Consider the following 14,432-nt stretch of genomic DNA (forward strand, 5'->3'; position numbering starts at 1 on the left):
GATTCAGTTCCACATGAGGATTACTACAACAATGCAATACGTAATGCTCGCTGTACGTACAATACCCATATGAAACATAGAAGAATTACTTTGAAAATAGAATCATTCTCACAAAAGAAAGAATAGATACAGGCGGAATCATTCAAGTATTTTTATGTCTAATAGTCGGGTCCCGTTAGAATAACGATTTTCTGAATTCCTTCTTTTTAAAATGTAAACTTTTCCGCACACTGTGTCTTAGCGTTGGATGCCCTAAGGAGCCGTTATCATGAGCAGAACTTATGAACTAGACATAATAAAAGAGAAACACAACCGGCTAAGGGGAATGAATAAAAAGCCTTACTGTACAAGTGGCAGCGGCAAGACACAGTCACTTTGTAGAGAGAGAGCAGAGGGCCTTGGGGAGGGGAACAATCTCCTCTTTGGAGACCAGGGAACTGAGAGCTTCCCTTACTAACCAAACACACAGCAAAAAGGAGACATTTACCATCCTGTGGCCGACTTCTCAGGGATTTCCTCATTCAGAAATCATTTCCTCTCTTCCTCGATTACTATTAACCCTTCCCATACTTTACTGGAAACTATAAAGGCAGATAGGGCTGTAGGGGTTCTGTGCCTCTTACCATTACTGAAGCCATTATATTGTGCTAATTCATAATACTACACATTTTGAGACTTTATGTGACTTTCACATTTAATGAAGTTGGTGACTAGAGGTGATAATTGTATGTTTACAGGGATATGAAGGGATTAATACCGGAGCACCTGATGCTACGTGTGTGTCACCATGAATGTCACGTAGAGGTTTCTAATTGTTTTTATTTCTATTCATTTATTTCTTACTATGGGGGCACAGGTTAGCAGGGAACACATGAACTGTGTGGTCCCCATATACAGATGGGTAAAAGCTCATTAGACCTCTTCTACCAGGGGATACCTTCTGCATACCTCCAAATCCCCTCTGCATCAGCATCAGATCATTGGGGGTCCAACTCCCAGCACCCGTGCCGATCAATTGTTCGAAGGGGCAGTGGTGAGTGCTGCATGTTCTCCAGTGTGGATTCCACGCAGTCTACATCGTAGTGGGGGTGCAGTGTAATTACAGGTATTTGGTGGGTGTGCCAGTAGTCAGACGAACCCAAACTAACAGAAGTCGGGGCTACAGAAGTAGGTAGGGAAACAATACCTTAATACAACACAAAATATCGCCCCAGCAGAAACAAATACCACAGTGCAGCACAATATACTGCCCCAGCAGAACCAAATACCACAGTGCAGCACAATATACTGCCCCTGCAGCACCAAATACCACAGAGCAGCACAATATACTGCCCCTGCAGCACCAAATACCACAGTGCAGCACAATATACTGCCCCTGCAGCACCAAATACCACAGTGCAGCACAATATACTGCCCCAGCAAAACCAAATACCACAATGCAGCACAATATAATACCCCAGCAGAACCAAATACCACAGAGCAGCACAATATAATACCCCAGCAGAACCAAATACCACAGTGCAGCACAATATACTGCTCCAGCAGAACCAAATACAATAGTGCAGCACAATATACTGCCCCAGCAGAACCAAATACCACAGTGCAGCACAATATACTGCCCCAGCAGAACCAAATACAATAGTGCAGCACAATATACTGCCCCTGCAGCACCAAATACCACAGTGCAGCACAATATACTGCCCCAGCAAAACCAAATACCACAATGCAGCACAATATAATACCCCAGCAGAACCAAATACCACAGAGCAGCACAATATAATACCCCAGCAGAACCAAATACCACAGAGCAGCACAATATACTGCCCCAGCAGAACCAAATACCACAGTGCAGCACAACATACTGCCCCAGCAGAACCAAATACCACAGTGCAGCACAATATATTGCCCCAGCAGAACCAAATACCACAGTGCAGCACAATATACTGCCCCTGCAGCACCAAATACCACAGTGCAACACAATATACTGCCCCAGCAGAACCAAATACCACAGTGCAGCACAATATACTGCCCCAGCAGAACCAAATACCACAGTGCAGCACAAGATACTGCCCCAGCAGCACCAAATACCACAGTGCAGCACAATATACTGCTCCAGCAGAACCAAATACCACAGTGCAGCACAAAATACCGCCCCAACAGAACCAAATACCACAGTCCAGGACATAATATTTTTTGATTGCGGTGCTAGGTGTGGTGTTTATTGGAACTATTTTGAAGTACAAACAAATTTTTTATCCATTTTTATCCTCTTTTTTTGGCTGAAACAATATTTTTGTCACGACATTCACATGGTAAATATTTTTCATTTGAATAATTCTCGCATTTTTGGACGCAGCAATATCAACTACCAATACCACTTAATAGGCGGTTTGCTATGGCAGGCCTGGAAGCCTTCATAAAGTCATAGGCTGCCATAGCAACCAATCAGTCTTTTGATTGCACCACAGGGGCTCTTATCAGAGGACAGAGGGACCCCCTTCCTTCTGTTTAACATCAAGATACCGCGGTCTCTACTGACTGTGAAATCTGACGGGTTAAATAACTGGGTGGTACACTAACTTCAATCCTAGTCATTGTGGCTGGGTGACATCTGTATTACAGAGCCGCATGCTACCCACAGAAGTGTACGAAGAGGTAACATAATACAGGAGAAGCCGAGTTAGAGAGAAGCAGCGAAACACACACAGACACTGCTGCAGTACTGTTTTACTGCCTCACAGCTACTAGATGCAATGACAGTTACACTTTAACAAATGCACTGCTCTATACTTTCCTGTCATGTTTTTCATGCTTCTGCTGCTTCTAAATCTGCGCTACAGAGACCTAGTGGAGCAGGATCTTCTGCTTTTTTCATGTGTAGTCTATAGGAGACATTATAGCAGTTAGTCTACACACCAACTATGTCAGGGAACACTGACAATTAAGGATATTGCCTCCAGAAAGCAAACTGGTGAAAACTGCCATATACAAGTCATACAATGGTCAATTATAGTGTTATTCCTCATGTGCAGACATGATAGCTTATTCTGAAAAGTCACCTGAAAGAACATGAAGGCATAATCGAAGTAAGGAATTATCAAACTCATCTTGTCAACTTTATTCTTTCTATGAAGATTTATCCACAATCTTTCCAATAGGCTATGTACATTTCCGACAGCAATACCCCGAGCTGTTTGAGAACCTGACATCGGAGGCTGTGAGAAGCACCATAGAGGCTGGTTACCCTGGAATTTTAACCAGCAGAGATAAGAATGGCAGAGTGATCCTACTTTTTAATATTGAGAACTGGGATTACGAGGAGATCACATTTGATGAGGTTTGTGGTGCTGTTTATAATCATGTGCAAATGGTTGCCAAGATTTAAATGAAATCTCAGCTGGTGTCAGTCAAGGGGATCTATACTGGCCCTCTTTGGGAATATTAGATGCTTGAGGAAATTTTTGGGCATGGGCGAACTGGCCATAGACCCTACAGGGAAATTTCCCAGTGGGCTAATACCCAGAGGGCCACCCAATTCCTTTTGGCCACCAGCCAGGTACATAAAGACCTGATGCTCTCAGCATTAATGTATTGCCATCCTCAGGACGATGATACAGTTTCATACTGTGGCTTGGGTGGCCACTATGTGGCTTGGGTGATTATGGTATTACTGGCCCCGCCTTCTTCTGCCACCCCGCCTTTGGACACACCTACAACATGGGGCAACTTTAAAGAGGACCTGTCACCACTCCTGACATGTCTGTTTTAATAGCTTCATGCATTCCCCATGTGATAACAATTCTGGAACATCTATTCTTATGGCTCTATGTTGTGCCATTCATTTATTGTTTCTACTAGAAGTTATGTATGAATTGTTAGCAGTCTGCAGTAAGGGTACAGAGGGGTGGTAACCAGTTGTGGTGTGTACCTGCACAGACTCACTCTATCCAATCAGTGCTGCCATTTTCAGACTCTGCAGATACACCCCCAACTTTTTACCACCCTCTGTACCCTTACTGCAGACTGCTAGCAATTCATTCTTAACCTCTAGTAGTAATAATAAAGGAATGGCTCAACATAGAGCCATAAGAATAGATGCTCCAGAATTGTTATCACATGGGGAATGCATGAAGCTATTAAAACAGTCATGTCTGGAGTGGTGAAAGGTCCTCTTTAAGTTCACAGTCCGCCCCTGATTGTTGGAGACATCAGTGTCTAGTACTTCGTAGTGCTTTTCAGCCAAGCCAAACAATGGAAGTCAATTGAAGTCAAGCAAACCCCTCAACCTCAGTGAAGCTGGTGCTGCCCTTCTTGTTGCCCAGTTTTAGACAAAGAAGCCATATGCCAAAAAGAACAGCTGCATTCATGCTCAAGTCATTACGGTATAATTTAAACTACTAACCTTCTGTTCCAGATCCTCCGTGCATACTGCATTATTCTGGAGAACCTTTTAGAAAATGAGGAAACCCAGATCAATGGCTTCTGCATTATCGAGAATTTCAAAGGATTCACAATGCAACAAGCATCTGGTATTAAACCTTACGAACTGAAAAAAATGGTGGACATGTTACAGGTAAAATTAATACAGGAAATGTTATGACCAAGGTGTGTATAACTGAAAACAATCCATTGTGATGTGCAAATGTGGTTGTTCAATCGCCTAAAGTAGGAATACAGCAGGAGCGTGGAATTATAGAATTAGCAATAATTTCAAAGAATTACCTCTACCCATTGTCAATCTAGATCCCAGCATCAATAATTATCACATAGGGTACATCACCTGTTCCAGCTAAATGGGAGCCTTGTGACGTAAGATTTGTGAACAAGAATCTTAGTATTATTTTTATAGCAATAGTATTTAGACACTATAAATCTGTTATTAGGTTACTTTATGTATGGAGTTGTTATTTGGTCACTGTATGTTGATATTATTTGAGGACTGTTTGGTAGTATTTACTTAGAGATGGTATGGCAGAAGTTATGGCAAAAAGCGCCATTGAACTTAGTGCCACCCTATACCTGTCATTTACACCTTGTTCTGCTCCTCAATGTGTAGACTTCTGCAGCTTCTTGTGCTACTGCACTGATATATTAGTTTTCAATATACGTAGGAATTAATAAGTTATGTGACTATATAACCACATGTGACTAATGTAAGAGATGCTTTAGTAATTTTCCTGGGTCAGGCACATCTCTATAGGATGAGTTGGATCATTTTTCTTTGTCTTATACCTTCAGGACTCTTTCCCAGCAAGATTTAAGGCTGTTCACTTTATATACCAGCCATGGTACTTTACCACCACTTACAATGTTGTAAAGCCTTTTCTAAAGAGTAAACTACTTGAGAGGGTGAGTTATGCTTTATACATATCCACTACCTTTTCTTCTATACTGTATTTTTTTGCTTTATAAGACGCACCCCAGGTTTTAGAGGAGGAAAATAAGAAAAATATATTTTTTATCAGATCTCATATCAGATCCTCAGATCAGACCCCCATAAATATCAGGACATCGGATCAGACTCCCATATTAGGTCATCACATCTGACCCCCATATCAGAACCCTATCAGCCCTCAATGTCAGACCCCCATCAGACCTCAGATCAGCCTTCAATATAAGACCCCTATCAGACCTCAGATCAGCCCTTATTGTCAGACCCCCCACCCCCCCAGAGTTCCTTGCCAGACCATCAGACCTCAGATCAGAATAAAATAAAAGACTCCTCTTACCACTCCTGTGCCGCGGCTCCTCTCCATCTCCGGCAGCGCTCCCATGTCTTCTCCGGACCGTGCTGTACTGTCACCTGACTGCGTGCAGCATCAGGTCATAGTGCCAGCACTCACAGAGCTTCACTCCGCACTCCCAATGTCATGTTCGGGTGTGGGAGGGAAACACCACACCGAACATAGGAGGGAAAGGGGTGAGGGAATAAGGCCTGGAAACTAAGGAAAAGAGATGGACACCTCCTAGTAAAACCCTAATCAAAGTCCTGACTAATTACCAGTATGAACAGACCCCAGAGGTAGGTGAGTTCATACACCGGAATACCTAGTGTCCTAACTCACCCTATAGGACCCTGGTACTAATGTCAGGACTGAGACAACCTGTACTGAGACAACCTGTTACTCCAAAAGGAAGGACGAACAGGAGTCTCCCTCAGGCCTTAATTCAAATGACAGGGAAATGCAGCAGATAAAATAACCCAAGCAAAATACAAAAGCGAAAAAAAACACTTAACTTCAAGTGGCTATGGCAGCACCAGGAACTCAGCCGAGATCCAACAACAGCTATCCACAACTCCAACAGAATCTATAAACCACATAGCATAGTGGGAGAAACAATAAATAGAGAAGATTAAATGACCATAATAGCCATAGTACATTGTATAGCGGCTATGCTTGGTAACGCAGCTCAGCCCAATTTACTTTAATGGGGCTGAGCTGCGTCTACACCATGTGACCAATGAACCTGATGTCACACAGCCTAGGAAAAGCTGAATAAGTTTTAAAAATGTTTTGCTTATGTCATTTTTAATTTTCCATGTCAATATCTACAGGTGAAACTTGAAAAATTTGAATATTGTGCAAAAGTTCATTTATTTCAGTAATGCAACTTAAAATTTGAATATTGTGAAAAGGTTCAATATTCTAGGCTCAAAGTGTCACACAAAAACAATAAAAAGGCAGTAGTAAAATGTAACTTTTAATGTTATACCTTAAAAAAAAACAAAGGCCCACAATTGTATTAATAGACCACACCCCTCACGGGGCCAATACTGCAAACATATTCCTACCATAGGAATGAATATGTTTATGCCTGAAAAAGGAAAAACCATCACTCGTAAATACACACACTTCTTACCGGAGAGAGTGTACAGGTAGGGCCTTGCTTGAGTCTCGCACCCACTCAGGTTGTTCCCATCCCCACAAGTGAAAAAATGGGGATTCTGCTGTGTTCCACAATCGGTGGCCACACCGATTTCTCACCGTCTGGTCTGCGTATATGTAATATTGCAGATAGAGCCCTACCGCTGATAGTCCAAAGAGTGCTAGGAAACCTAAACAGTAGTGCTCAGATAAATAGATATATGTGACCCTACGCGTTTCATCTATTTACATAGCCCCAGATTCATCAGGGGACATGGGGCTAGTGCTACCTACAAAACAAAAACAAAAGGAAATCTATATATTTGTTTGTTAACCTATATATGTACACTTAAAATTAGAGGTAATTGGATCGCCCATTATCATTATTCAGGGCATCCAATAAACCACTCACTTACATGATACATCTATACGGGCTGGTTAATCCCCGATGTAGCCGGCCAGGAGAATGTATGGTCACATCTTCGGCGCACGTCCTTTTAAAATGAAGCTACCGGCTCGCGACGTGTGCTGACGTCATCACGCACCGCCCATGCGCCGCGGCGTCATTGCACATGTGAGGAGCGTCACGTGGGTCTGCCGGTCACGCCCCGAGGGTGGGGACAAGGGCTGGCAGGTCCTAAAAGATACTTCCAATGCCTAAGTCCTTAAAGGTCAGTACAACACTTGTAATAAAAGATAACATAAAGGGGGCGTGACACCGTACTGTAGTATATCACAAATACCAACAACAATTGTCCGATTATAGAGGACTAGATAATAGAGAATCCTTAATGGGATCCTGTCCAAATGGACACAAAACATAAATACCAAGGGACATTTTGGCCTAATTTTCGCTGCGGTCATACACAAGAACACAAGATTAAACTGAGGGAAGTGTGAGGGATTTAGATAAAGCAGCCAAAATGAATTGCTCATTGAGGCCACAAGGACTAGACGTATCAAGCTCGAAAATCCACCAGCATTCTCTTTGCAGGATCTGTCTATCCCAATGACCCCCATGTAGTGGTTTGCAAACTCGTTCTATCCCTGTAAATTTAAGCACCATTGTAAGTCCATTATTGACATCATTAACGTGTCTAGCCACTGGGGTCTCTCTGTTTTTGTGAACGTCCCCAAGGTGTTCACCATCCGACGGCATAGTTCTCTACCTGTCTTGCCTACATACTGTAAGCCGCAAAGGCAGGTAATCAGGTAGACAACCCCCGTGGTGCGGCAGGTAATAAAGTCACGTATGTCATATGACCTTTGAGTACTAGTACTAGTAAATCTTCTGCCAGATATAATGGAGTCACAAAAGCTACAGTCCCCATATCTAAAACAACCTCCAGTAGGATTTTACAACCAACTATGATGTCTCTCTGATGGGACATAACTATGTACCATGTAGTCTCTAAGTTTTTTTCCCCCTTCTGTAGGTGATCGCACTTTGGGGACCAAGTACCTCCTTTAGATCGGGGTCCATTAACAATGTCTCCCAGTGGTGGTTGATAACTCTCCTGACCTCATTTGCCACGGCATCATAGGTCCCTATTATTCTGATCATATCAGGTCTGTCACGTTCAGGGTGCCTTGTTGGATGTAGTAATGGATGAGTTTGTGAAAGTGTCTGCTGATAGCCGGAGCGTAAAGTTTTGTCAGGATAACCACAGGCCAGAAACCTATTCCTCAAATCCTTAGCTTGACGCCTAAACTCGGCTGGTTCAGTACAATTACGTTTCAGCCTCAAATATTGTCCAGTCGGTATCCCACACTTCAGTGAGGTTGGATGGATGCTCTCCTACCTGAGTAATGAATTTGTCGCGGTGGGTTTCCGGTAAATGGTAGTATCGAGTCCCCCCCAATTATCTTTTGAAATTAGGGTGTCAAGAAAAGGTAATCTGTCCTCCACAATCACCAAAGTAAAGTGAAGATTAATCAGATTGCCGTTGAGCTTCGCTACCAGGTCTTTAAACTCCCTCTCAGTCCCGCTCCAGATGACAAAAATGTAATCTATGAAGCGGGACCAAAGGACAACATTATCCAGTTCTTTTGGAGGAGCTTTACCAAAAACCAAAGTCTCCTCCAACCAGCCCAGGAGCAGATTTGCATACGATGGCGCACAAGAACTGCCCATCGCTGTGCCCCTGAGCTGGTGGAAGTGTTTGTTATCAAAGAGAAGGAAGTTTCTGGTGAGGTTATATCTCAAGAGTTCCAACACGAATGCATTATGGGGTATTTGTGATATACTACAGTACGGTGTCACGCCCCCTTTATGTTATCTTTTATTATCAGTGTTGTACTGACTTTTAAGGACTTGGGCATTGGGGGTATCTTTTAGGACCTGCCAACCTTTGTCCCCGCCCTCTGGGCATCATAGGCAGACCCACGTGATGCTCCCCACGTGTGCAATGACGCCGTGGCGCATGGGCGGTGCTTGATGACGTCAGCACACGTCGGGAGGCGGTAGCTTCATTTTAAAAGGACGTGTGCCGCTGCGCACGGCTGCTATGATGCCACACATAACATGGGACGCCATGTATCGTTAATGGCCTTCATTCCATGTAACAGTACCCTCATCCTATAAGGGTAAATATATCCGGAGGTGCGACCATACATTCTCCAGGACGGCTACATTGGGGATTAACCAGCCCGTATAGATGTAAGTGAGTAGTTTATTTGATGCCCTGAATGGTGATAATGGGCGATCCAATTAGCTCTAATTTTAAGTGTACATATAGGTTAACAAACAAATATATAGATTTCCTTTTGTTTTTATTTTGTAGGTAGCACTAGCACTGGGGCTCTATAAATAGATGAAATGCGTAGGGACACATATATCTATTTATCTGAGCACTACTGTTTAGGTTTCCTAGCACTCTTTGGACTATCAGCGGTAGGGCTCTATCCTCTTGCTATCCTCTTGCTATCCTCTTGCTCTTTCTGGAATATTACATATACACTACTGCCCTTTTTATTGTTTTGGCTTTGTTTATTGCGGTAGTCTGCTAGGACTGTATTTGGTCTTATAAGTGGAACAGCCTCCATGGTTGGAGTTGTGTTTTTTGAGTTTTGATCAAAGTGTCACACTCTAGTCAGCTAATTAATCCATACCCCCTGAGTAAAGGGTACCTGAGATTGTGACTTTGGGGTTTTCATAAGGCTACTTTCACACCTGCGTTCGGTGCGGATCCGTCTTGTATCTGCACAGACGGATCCGCACCGATAATGCAAACACTTGTATCCGTTCATAACGGAACCATTTGCATTATTCATTAAAAAAAAAGTCTAAGTCAAAACAGATCCGTCTTGACTTACATTGAAAGTCAATGGGGGACGAATCCGTTTTCAATTGCACCATATTGTGTCAGTGAAAACGGATCCATCCCCATTGACTTACATTGCATGTCAGGACGGATCAATTTGGCTCTGCATCGTCAGGCGGACACCAAAACACTTCAAGCTGCGTTTTAGTGTCCGCCTCAAAAGCGGAACGGAGACCAAATGCAGCCAAATTGATGCATTCTGAATGGATCCTTATCCATTCAGAATGCATTGGGGCTGAACTGATCCGTTTTGGGCCGCTTGTGAGAGCCCTGAAACGGATCTCACAGGCGGACCCAGAAACGCCAGTGTGAAAGTAGCCTAAGCTGTAAGCCATATTCATCCAAATTATAACAAATAAAGGCTTGAAATATCTCGCTTTGCATGTAATGAGTCTATCTCATATGTTAGTTTCACCTTTTAAGTTGCATTACTGAAATAAATGAACTTTGCACGATATTCTCATTTTTCGAGTTCACCTGTATATTCAAACAAAAACCATAAATTCCTGCATTTTTAACACAGACCAAGCCGAATAATTGGCGCCACTTCTTTTTTTGTACAGATCACTTTACTGCAGTTGTCTTCTTAGGGTACTTTCACACTTGCTGCAGAGGATTCCGCCAGGCAGTTCCGTTGCCGGAACTGCCTGCTGGATCCGGCAATACGGACGCAAACTGATGATATTTGTCAGACGGATCCGGATGCGGATGCGGATCCGGATCCGTCTGACAAATGCATTGAAATACCAGATCCATCTCTCCAGTGTCATCTGTAAACACGGAACCGGTATAATTTTTTTTTGCATTTTTAAAGGTCTGCGCATGCGCAGACCGAAAAGCCGAATCCTTCAATGTACATTAATGCCGGATCCGGCATTCCGGCAAGTGTTCAATATTTTGGGCCTGAGAGAAAACTGCAGCATGCTGCGGTATTTTCTCAGTCCAAAAAACGTAAGAGGCACTGAACTGATGCATCCTGATGCATACTGAACGGAATGCTCTCCATTTAGAATGCATTACGATAACACTGATCAGTTATTTTCCGGTATTGAGCTCCTGTGACGGAATACCGGAAAAAACAAAAACGCTAGTGTGAAAGTAAGCTTATCTGTCATTCTAATCCTGCCTGTAATGGTATCTATCACCTCATAGATAAGATAGGATCCTCCATTCTCAATAGGTGATGGTCACAGCTGTACAGGGCACAGAGTATGCCTAGAAAACTCTCCCATAGAAGTCAATCAGCTCCCCTCCTGACCATTGTGTCTATGGCCCACGTGGCTGCCGTAAAGCAATTTTCTTAACCTTCCTAGCAGTATTCCCGAGCGTGACTCGGGGAAAAGTTGTCAGCGGAGTCCCCTTACCTTCTCCGCTGTGATCGCAGGCGAGAGCGCCGGCCGGCATCTGACTTCCTGGTTCCGTTCCCTGCGAGCACCTGCGACGCATGTGAGCGAAACTGGGTGGGAAATTCAAAATGATAAAGTGACACACACACATAAAAGAGGTAATACATTGTAATCTGAGAGGATTGCACTGTATTACCTCAGATCTGACAGTTGATCACTTTGTGCAGTCCCATGTTTCAAAATTTATCACACTCAGGATGTTTATTGAATTTTCTTTGTTTGACAAATTTCATTATTCTTTATTACATTATTTTTTTTTTGAACAATTCTTTATTACATTATTGAATACAATTATATTAATTAGATTATAATTCATGATTTTGTGTTTCAAACTCTAGTAAGTAATTAGTTTAGTAGACTATGGAACTCTCTGCCTGAGGAGGTGGTGATGGTGAATTCACTAAAAGAGTTCAAGAGGGGCCTGGATGTATTTCTGGAGTGTAATAATATTACAGGTTATAGTTACTAGAAAGGGGTCATTGATCTAGGTTAGTTATTCTGAATGCCTGATTGGAGTCGGGAAGGAATTTTTTATTCCCCTAAAGTGGGGAAAATTGGTTTCTACCTCACAGGGTTTTTTTTTTTTTTGCCTTCCTCTGGATTAACTTGCAGGATGAGATGCCGAACTGGATGGACAAATGTCTTTTTTCGGCCTTATGTACTATGTATGTTACTATGTTACTATGTAATTGCAAGCCTACAATACATAACACCAAATTTCCATGCAAAAAATTGTACCACTTTTGGTCCAAAATTCCTGACATAATCATACCGCCAGGGAGGTTAATGTTTTCTAAATGCTGTTAAGAGATGGCTGCCCCCATAATCATGTGCAAGAAATAGAATAAAAAAAATCTGTAATCAGAAAATAAAAAAAGTTTAGATAAAAAGGATATGTGTTGCTATCTGGTTTTAACTGGCAGATAACATTTTTGGCAAAACATTTCCTTTAATATTTTATCAGATATCTTAAACTGCCCTTCTTATTCCTGCCAACACATGTGTTTTTTTTTTACCTGGTTTCTGATAAAATAATAAAAGCATACCCTACCTTTCCAGTCCACTCCTTCCTCTCCCTGGACTGAAGCCATGGGCCAGTGTTTGGCTCAGCGATATACGGGATGTTACCACTGCAGCCACTACTGTAGGTCACTGGCTGCAGCCCAGGGAGAGGAAGGAACAGCAACGCACGATTGGAATAGGCTAGATAGGCGAGTGGAAATGCTTTTATCATTTTATTAATAATACAATAATGTGGACAACCCCTTTAGTGTTCCTTGGCTTTTAGGAAAAAAACATTCATTGCGGTGGCAGCAGTGGTTGTCACCCTCCTTCCCTTAGTCAACACTCTCCAGTTAGCTATAACTAAGGAGGACTAATGTTTCTACTGCTTGACACTTCCGATGTCAATATTTTTTGCAAAACTATCCTATGTTTAGTGCAGGGCCTGAAGGGATTCATGCATGACTCTGGAGTTAAGGTAACACTAAGGGCTGTTTCACATGAGCGAGTCCATTGTGGGAATCGCGCTCCGTGTGTGAGTGTGATCCTCTGCTCGGGACTTGTAGGAGCGCACGGCATTATCATGATTTATAATGCTATGTGTCTCTGCATGGCCTTTTTCCCACAGAACCATAGTGACATAAAGCTCACACACGGAGCGCGATTCCCGCAATGGACTCGCTTGTGTGAAACAGCCCTAAGGAGAGAATTCCCATGCCTTGTACCTTGCCTTTAGGACCTAGTACAATATTGTCACCTGTGCCGCCCCAGCCCAACAGCTTATAATACAGACAAAATGCAATTGATCATTGTAATTGTGATTGGAAGATGACCATCATTCCGTGTTGGTAGCCTTCCTGAGTCACAGTATGGTAGCTCAGACCCTGGTGATTCTTATACTTGGTATTCTTTCACTGTAATTGACCAAACACTCCATGCTCTTTTTTTTTCTGTATTCACAACCTTAAATATGATTCATTTTGAAATATGACATCTTACCAGGTTTTTGTGCACGGGGAGGACCTTGAGAGTTTCTATAAGGAAATCGATGCTGACATCCTACCGAATGACTTTGGAGGAAACTTGCCAAAATATGATGGACGAATAATTGCCGAGAAGCTCTTTGGCCCAAGAAATGAATCCGAGGACACAGCTCTTTAGAGAAAATTATACAATTCTAATTATAAGTCTATATTAAAAAGTTAGTACAAATGCTGAAAATCCATTACATCTCCTAGTTCTGTTAGCGATAATAAATCTTGAAATAAACACTGCAAAAGATCACCGCACATATGGTATATAAGGTATCCATCTCATTATCATATCCTCCTATAGTCATCGTTCATCCCTTACTAAAAGTTTTAAAGGATGATACAATCTGCATAGTTATCAGATTATTTTACAGAGGTTATGGAACGTTTATGGCACGCCACATATGTCTGATCATTGGGGGTCTGACTGTAAGGACCAAACTAGCAAGGATCCCATGTCCCTACTGCTGCAAAGAATTGGATCAAAATAAGGTGAAGCTGGTGTTCTTCCACATAAATCTATGTGATGGAAAAATCTTTCCTCCTACTTCTGCCTGGCTTCCAGAACCCCACATTCTGCCGTTCATCTGGTCTTATCCCCAATAATAAGACATTTGTGGCATATCTGATGGAATATGAAAAGGTACCTACTGTAAGTACCTTGTACAGGTTATAGAAATGTACCCAACTTCCAATATCTGATAGCAGTTTACAGCTGAGATAATACATAGAGAGCTTTTCCAATAATGACATGACAACTGGCTATAAAGTACACATACCCTGTATATATTCTGATATAGCACT

At 42.4% G+C, this 14,432-nt stretch overlaps 1 protein-coding gene across 1 annotated transcript in view; it reads left to right on the plus strand.

The window, feature by feature from the left end:
- The window catches only part of RLBP1 (retinaldehyde binding protein 1), a 36,175-nt gene extending 22,281 nt beyond the window's left edge, over positions 1-13,894 (plus strand). Inside the window, exons 4-7 of the mRNA XM_040415778.1 lie at positions 3,159-3,337; positions 4,415-4,573; positions 5,239-5,349; positions 13,600-13,894. Of these exons, the coding sequence (XP_040271712.1) occupies positions 3,159-3,337; positions 4,415-4,573; positions 5,239-5,349; positions 13,600-13,758 (608 nt within the window). The 3' untranslated portion in view covers positions 13,759-13,894. The remainder of the gene's footprint in view (positions 1-3,158; positions 3,338-4,414; positions 4,574-5,238; positions 5,350-13,599) is intronic.
- The last annotated feature ends 538 nt before the right edge of the window (positions 13,895-14,432 follow it).

Source organism: Bufo bufo, chromosome 1, assembly GCF_905171765.1.
Source record: "Bufo bufo chromosome 1, aBufBuf1.1, whole genome shotgun sequence".
Taxonomy (NCBI): domain Eukaryota; kingdom Metazoa; phylum Chordata; class Amphibia; order Anura; family Bufonidae; genus Bufo; species Bufo bufo.